This window comes from Triticum dicoccoides, chromosome 2A (assembly GCF_002162155.2).
Source record: "Triticum dicoccoides isolate Atlit2015 ecotype Zavitan chromosome 2A, WEW_v2.0, whole genome shotgun sequence".
NCBI classification, from domain to species: domain Eukaryota; kingdom Viridiplantae; phylum Streptophyta; class Magnoliopsida; order Poales; family Poaceae; genus Triticum; species Triticum dicoccoides.
This window is the reverse complement of record NC_041382.1, coordinates 524507311-524513747: the sequence shown is the minus strand read 5'-3', so window position 1 is coordinate 524513747 and position 6437 is coordinate 524507311. Positions and strand designations below refer to the sequence as shown.

The following is a 6437-nucleotide window of genomic DNA, read 5'->3' as shown; positions in this document are numbered from 1 at the left end:
GGTTTTGCTTTGTGCCACCGACGGGCGGGCCAGGGGAGGACAAGCGCGCTGTCCGTTTCACCCCAAAAGCCGCCCAAACTTGGGCCGGGGATGGGTCGAAAGGGGACAGAAAATGGACAAAAGTCCGTTTGCGCCCGCGCGCTGGGCCGTCTGGTTTGTCCCTTTTGCCCCAAACGGACGCACCCGGACAGGATGTGGTCGCGGGCTGGAGTTGGCCTTAGATTCTGGCCACTTGAATATGTTGCAAAGATGAACTGTATGACTTAGCAATCCCAATTCCTCGCTGTAAAATTCAACTTTATGTTCGGATCGGCCTTCTCATTCTGAAGTATATCACTGTTTGAGGATTGAAGCTCTGGAATGAAGCGTTCTCACTGCTTAGATTGGTTGTTGGTGTGTGTCAACCTGTGTGAGTTAATCGCTAATGTGCTACTTAGTGTCTAATGTACTATGCAGGAAAATACAGCCCCATGTTCAGTTCTTAGATTGCTTGTTCCATTGATAAACATAGTGGAAATTACTAGTAAGCATCGTATGCCTGGCCTCATGGTGTTATTTTGCTGCACTACTACACATTATAAAGTCATAGCGTCATAACTCACTCGCTCACTATCATGGTACTGTCAGACTGTCGGTTCATGCAAGCTGCACTAATGCGTGGATCCTTCTTTTTCAGAATATAGAAGAAGCAATTAGCTTAGTTAATCTTTGTGATTCACCTCAGTGAAGAGTGAAGACTAGTAGCTACCTACACACTTCTTTCACGTGTTTGGTTTTCTGAACTCCGTTAATTAATTTCATCTGTTTTTACTTCTTTGTGACTTTGTGAATTTAGTCTGCACACGTAGAGAAGATATGTAACAGTAGTGTTCTTTACATTTGTACAGCTGAAGCAATCACTGCATGTTCCTGGAACCAAAATGTCATCTGCAGTGATGTGCCTGTGCTTGTGGAGTTTTGGGCCTCATGGTGTGGACCTTGTAAAATGGTCCATCGAATTGTCGACGAGATTGCGGCCGAATATGATGGAAGAATAAAGTGCTATAAGCTTGACACTGATGATTACCCACAAACTGCAATTTCCTACAATATTGAGAGGGTTCCGACTGTTTTACTATTCAAGGATGGAGAGAAAATACATAGTATTACTGGAACTCTGCCAAAAGCCGTTTATGTGAGGGCCATTGAGAATTCTTTCTTAGAACAGTGACCATTTTGGTTACAACGTTATATTGTTACTTGGTCCAGATTCATATCCCATATACTTGATTTTTCACTGCCAGCTAGTGGAAAGAGTAGGGAAGGTAAAGTTGGAGTTACAACTTGAGCTTCTTGTTATCCCTTAGCTACACAACTTACTGTAAATATTGATGTAGTTCTGAAAAAAAAAGGATTGCTGGACCTCTTTATTTTACCTTGAGGGTTGTAATGAATCATGATTGTTATCATTGATGTGAAACAGGGACGAATATTTAAGGCCCTTAGAAATATCTTGTTAAATGAAGTCAAATTAAGATTTCCGTTATACTTTACTTTATGTACCTCACATTGTCTGTTTTTCTTCTTCTTTTGCACCCCTTATGTATCAACATTTTCGTGCTATTTTTCAGAGCTAGAGTAAATACTTAATCATTTAGTTCCTATATACAGAATCATCTAAGATCTAACCTATTCAAGTTTATCTTCTGAAAAGGTTTATCCCTGTTATGTCAGTGCAATTGTTGTTTCTGTGGGGCTGCTAATACCGAGCTAATTGTCCCAGGTAACTCTTCAAGGCATGTTTGATTAAACGTCTCCTATTATTCATTGTCTCTAATCTGTAATATATATCTAGACTTAACAGGCTAAACCTTGGTTATGATGCATAACTTTTACTTTATTACCCTTTAGTTTGCCTAGGGTGTAATATTTAGCTCTCGTTGGGCTGACAAAGAAGACCCACACACAAGGTAAAGGCTGGCGAAGAACAAGACTAGAATATTGGCAAGTACTTTGGCAGGCGGTATCAACAGGCTGTTGCCATGGATTTTTAACCTTTCCATGCTGAAGACTAGTGCATAGTAAGTAGTTGAGAGTGGCTTGAGTGGAACCAATGGTAGGATACAATAGACTTGCGTTCCTTAGAGATTGAATTGCTTATTATTGATAATATCCAACTGAATTAATTCGATTATCTCATTTTTCGTGGACAGTAGCACAGTTGCAGCTGCTCCTACAGTGGTACTGTTTGGCTAGTGGCTACATGTATTTACCCTACCTTTCGGAATTTGAGCTATGTACAGTAGCCTTCTGAGGAGGTATAGCACAATAATATGATTGGAATTTCTGGTGATCACCAGAATGTTCAGGTAGACCTAAATGCAGCTGAACCACATCAAGTGCCACATGATGGCGATCAAAGTTCTGGTGATCGTCTGATGACTGCCTGACTTAAATCAATTTGCCGAAGTCTGTTTTTTCTCCAACGGTATTCAGTTTGGAGCTCTGAAGTTGTCTGAGCTTTACTTAAAATTCAGTCTAATGCTACACTTGGTTGTAGAAGGTACTGGAGTCTGGATTGAAGCTTTAGACGCAGGTGGTGCATCAGGTGCTTACACTTTTTTTCGGATTTAGGACTTGGATCATTCATATGTACTGTAACAACCATCCACTTTGCCCTTTTCTGAAGTTTTATTTGTATCCCTCATGGCAATATCAATAACATCTGGAAAAGTAGACAATCACTTTTCATCATTTTTCTTATGCACAAATAATCTTTTTATGTATGGTGTATGCTGGTACCGATCACTGTTGTTGATGGAGAACATACCAGCCAGTTGAGATTTCCAAACAAGCATGTAACAATGCTTATAATTTCACACCCTATTACATTTAGAGATTTACATATTTTGAAGCAAATCAAACTGGTCGAATATGTGTTACTAGCTCATTTTAGGCCAAATGTGATTTGTTGAGAAAAATGTGTACAAATTTATAAATTATTATAGAGGCTAAATACACTTGACATCATCAGTACCATACCCTGGTGCGCTTTTTCTCCTTTGCTTTCAGTCTATGTATTACTTCTTCTGGTCAGTATTATATTATTTATTGTTTTCGTATGGTCATCCTTTATTTCTGCTCCTGCTATGTTGGCAGGTCTTTCTCCTCACTGAGCAAATGCTGAGACTATTGGACTCCTGACAGCATGCTTTCCTCCAACCTCATTCCAGGTCAAGAAGCCATGGTTTCCAATGTAGCTGTAGTCATCTACTGCTCTCTTCACCTGGCTGACCTGCACGGTGACACTGAACCCTTGCTTGCTGCCTTTGCCTCCAAAGGACAGTGCTGACGGCGTCACCGTCACCTTCATCCCTGCCGGAGCCGTCACCGACACGCTGTACTTTGCTGCCGAGCCGGCGACGTTGGTCAGGACCCTCTTGAACGTCCGGGTGGCTGACGTCGTGTGGTTGAGGATCACCATGAACGATGGGTAGTTCAGGTCAAGGTTGGCACCGGCGGCGCAACTGGCGTTTCGCCGGCCGGTCACGGCCGCTATCTGCCGGCTGCTGTAGCGGAGGCCGCAGAGGAAGTTGACGTAGTCATCTGCCGTCGCGTCGTACACCAGGCCGGGGTCTGTGGCCTGGTTGGGGCTCACGTGGCCGCTGCCGTAGTCCAGAGGTGTCCCTGGTGATCGATTCGGCATGCTGACGATGACGTTGTTGGCGTTGTCCTTCACGTAGGCCGTGGTCATCATGGCCGAGCGGATGGCTGCCGGGCTCCAGTCGGGGTGCGCAGACCGCAGCAGGGCGACCACGCCGGCGACGTGCGGCGACGCCATAGACGTGCCGGAGACGAGCATGTACTTGGCGTAGAGCTTCTGCTTGCCGATCTCCATGATTTCCTTGTTGGGCACCCATGCCGCGAGGATGTCCACCCCCGGCGCGACGATGTCCGGCTTCAGGATCGCCGGGCTCATCTGGGTCGGCCCGCGGGAGGAGAAGTACGCCACGGCCGGTGCCGGCTTGACGCCGAGCTCCGTGCCGACGAACCGAATGCTCACCTTGGGCGCCTTGGTGGCCGTCACAAACTTCTGGATAGCGGCGCCGTCCGACGGGGTGACCAGCACCAGCGGCATGACGTAGTCAGTCGGCTGCAGGAATTCCTTCATGTTGCTGGCGGCGATCAGCCCGCGGCCGCCGGCGCCCTGCACCTCGTCCATCTGCTCCCTGAGGCTCTCGCCGGCTGTGCAGAAGACGTACTTCCCGCTCACCTCCTTGCGGCTCAGGCTGGAATAGTCGCACTTCTGCTTGCTCTTGTTGCCGTGGCCGTAGTAGAGGTCGGCGTCGGCGATCGGTGTGTGCTCCGGGTACACAGATTTGCCGTGGATGCTCTTGCCGCCGCTGCCGCTGCCGAGCGTGACGGTCGCCGTGAACTCCCTGTCGATGGTCGACGCGCCGACGGTGGTGATCCAGGGCGCGCCGTTCATGATGGTGTACCCGTCGGAGCCGTCGTTCCCGGCCGAGCACGTAACGAAGATTCCCTTCTGCATGGCGGCGAAGGCCCCGATAGCTATGACATTGGTGTCGTAGGAAGTTTCAGGGAAGCCCAGCGAGAGCGACATGACGTCGACGCCGTCGGCGATCGCTCGGTCCATGGCGGCTAGCACGTCGCTGGACGCGGACTCGAGGGTGTCGCCCGAGAAGACGGCCTTGTACATGGCGAGCCTGGCCATGGGCGCGATGCCGGTGGCCGTGCCGTTGGCGTAGCCGAAGTAGCTGGCGCCCTTGACGGCGCTGCCGGCCGCCGTGGACGAGGTGTGGGAGCCGTGGCCGTAGTAATCCCTGGCCGAGTCGTAGTCGTCCGGCGCGATGGCGAGGCCGCGCTGCTTGAGGGCCTTGCTGAAGGAGCGCGCCCCGATGAGCTTCCCGTTGCACATGGAGGCCTTGAAGGCCTTGCCGGCCTCGCACGCGCCCTTCCACCTCGCCGGCACGGCCTTGGTCGTCATGCCCGCGTCGCTGAAGCTCTCGCTCTCGGGCCACACGCCCGTGTCGACGATCCCCACGATCACGTCCTCCCCGTACTTGGACGCCGGCCAGACGCCGCCAGCGCCAGCGCCAGCGCCGCCGCCGGTGAGCCCGAGGAACTCGGGCGTGCGCGTGGTGTGGAGCCGCGCGTACGTCTCCGGGAAGGCGGTCACGTGCCCCTCCATCCTCTGTATCTCCGCGAGCTGCCGCGGGGTGAGCACCGCGCTGAAGCCGTGCATGGCGTGCGCGTACGTGTACAGGTGCTCCGGCGCCGCCTCCTCCTCCTTGCCAGCCAGCGACGACAGCACCGACGTGTACCAGCCCTCGTGCGTCGTGAACGGCGTCGGCATCGCCGACACGTCCATTTGCACGATGTACGGCCGCCGGTCGCCCTCTGCAGCCCCCGCCACACATGCCACCAAGAAGAAGCTTACGCCAAGCAGAGGCAAAACCTGATGGTTCATCCTGTCAGATGTTTCAGCTCAGGGCAGAGCGTCTTCTCCTCTTATGCAGGCTGCGAGGAGCTAGAGTGAGCGTGAGTGGATGCCACAAGTGGAGGGCACTCGGAGGGCGCGGTGGTGGCACTGGTGGCAACCTGCCGGATACATTATATACATATTGGATTCCATGGAGGCCATGAGCCCCCCTAGAAAACTAGCCAAGAATCTTCTGAAGATCATTCTCTGGAGGAAAGCAGCTCAGACAGCAGGGCCCCGGGCCGTGCGGACGGGCGCCATGTTCCACCATGTATGTTGCAATCATTCGCGTCGGCCGTTGGCTAGCTTGGCGCGAACGCGAACGCGAACGCATAGTTGTGTTGGGTGTGCGTCCATTTCGCTGGGCTGGCCTTGCTTTCCTCCCACGATACCCTCCGCGCTGCCTTTACAGCAGCAAGCAGTACTGATCTCAGTCTCGTCCGGTGGCCGCGCCGTTAAATCTTACTCGACAATTCGTTACGCACTCGTCGTTTCGTTCGGGTCAGGTCGTGGCACCGAGAGGGGCGCGTGCATGCTCGCAAGGTCTCAAGATATGTTATCCCTCCCTTGTGGGTGCTGCACTACTGCACTCGAGTCTTTTCACTGCTCTTTTGTCTTGTGAGATCCTACCGAAACACGTTTTCCATTAAGGAAAACAGAGGTTTGCTAGAGAAAATGTACGTACGATTTATCATGTCTCTCACGTACTGAGATGAGTAATGCTACATGACCAGGATTGGAGAAGGGGGAGGAAGGGGGTAGAAGTTTAAGTAAGAAGTTTCGTAGCTTTACGTGGAGTCGTGGATGTAGAATTATCGTACTGAGATATAGCACATGGATTTTACCACTTTCCGAGCGGCGACGCGCCCAGCAGCCATCGGGGTTGACTGAACCCACGAAAGGGACTCAAGTGCTGAACCCTCTGAGAAAGGGGAGGAATTTCGGGGCTGAAGGC

At 51.1% G+C, this 6437-nt stretch overlaps 1 protein-coding gene and 1 pseudogene across 1 annotated transcript in view; one reads left to right on the top strand and one right to left on the bottom strand.

The window, feature by feature from the left end:
- Window positions 1–1525, top strand: part of LOC119355166 (thioredoxin M3, chloroplastic-like) — a 4349-nt gene extending 2824 nt beyond the window's left edge. The window contains exon 2 of the mRNA XM_037621944.1: window positions 888–1525. Coding sequence (XP_037477841.1) covers window positions 888–1210 — 323 coding nt within the window. The 3' untranslated portion in view covers window positions 1211–1525. The remainder of the gene's footprint in view (window positions 1–887) is intronic.
- The window catches only part of LOC119355167, a 7981-nt pseudogene extending 2321 nt beyond the window's left edge, over window positions 1–5660 (bottom strand).
- Window positions 5661–6437: the final 777 nt, after the last annotated feature.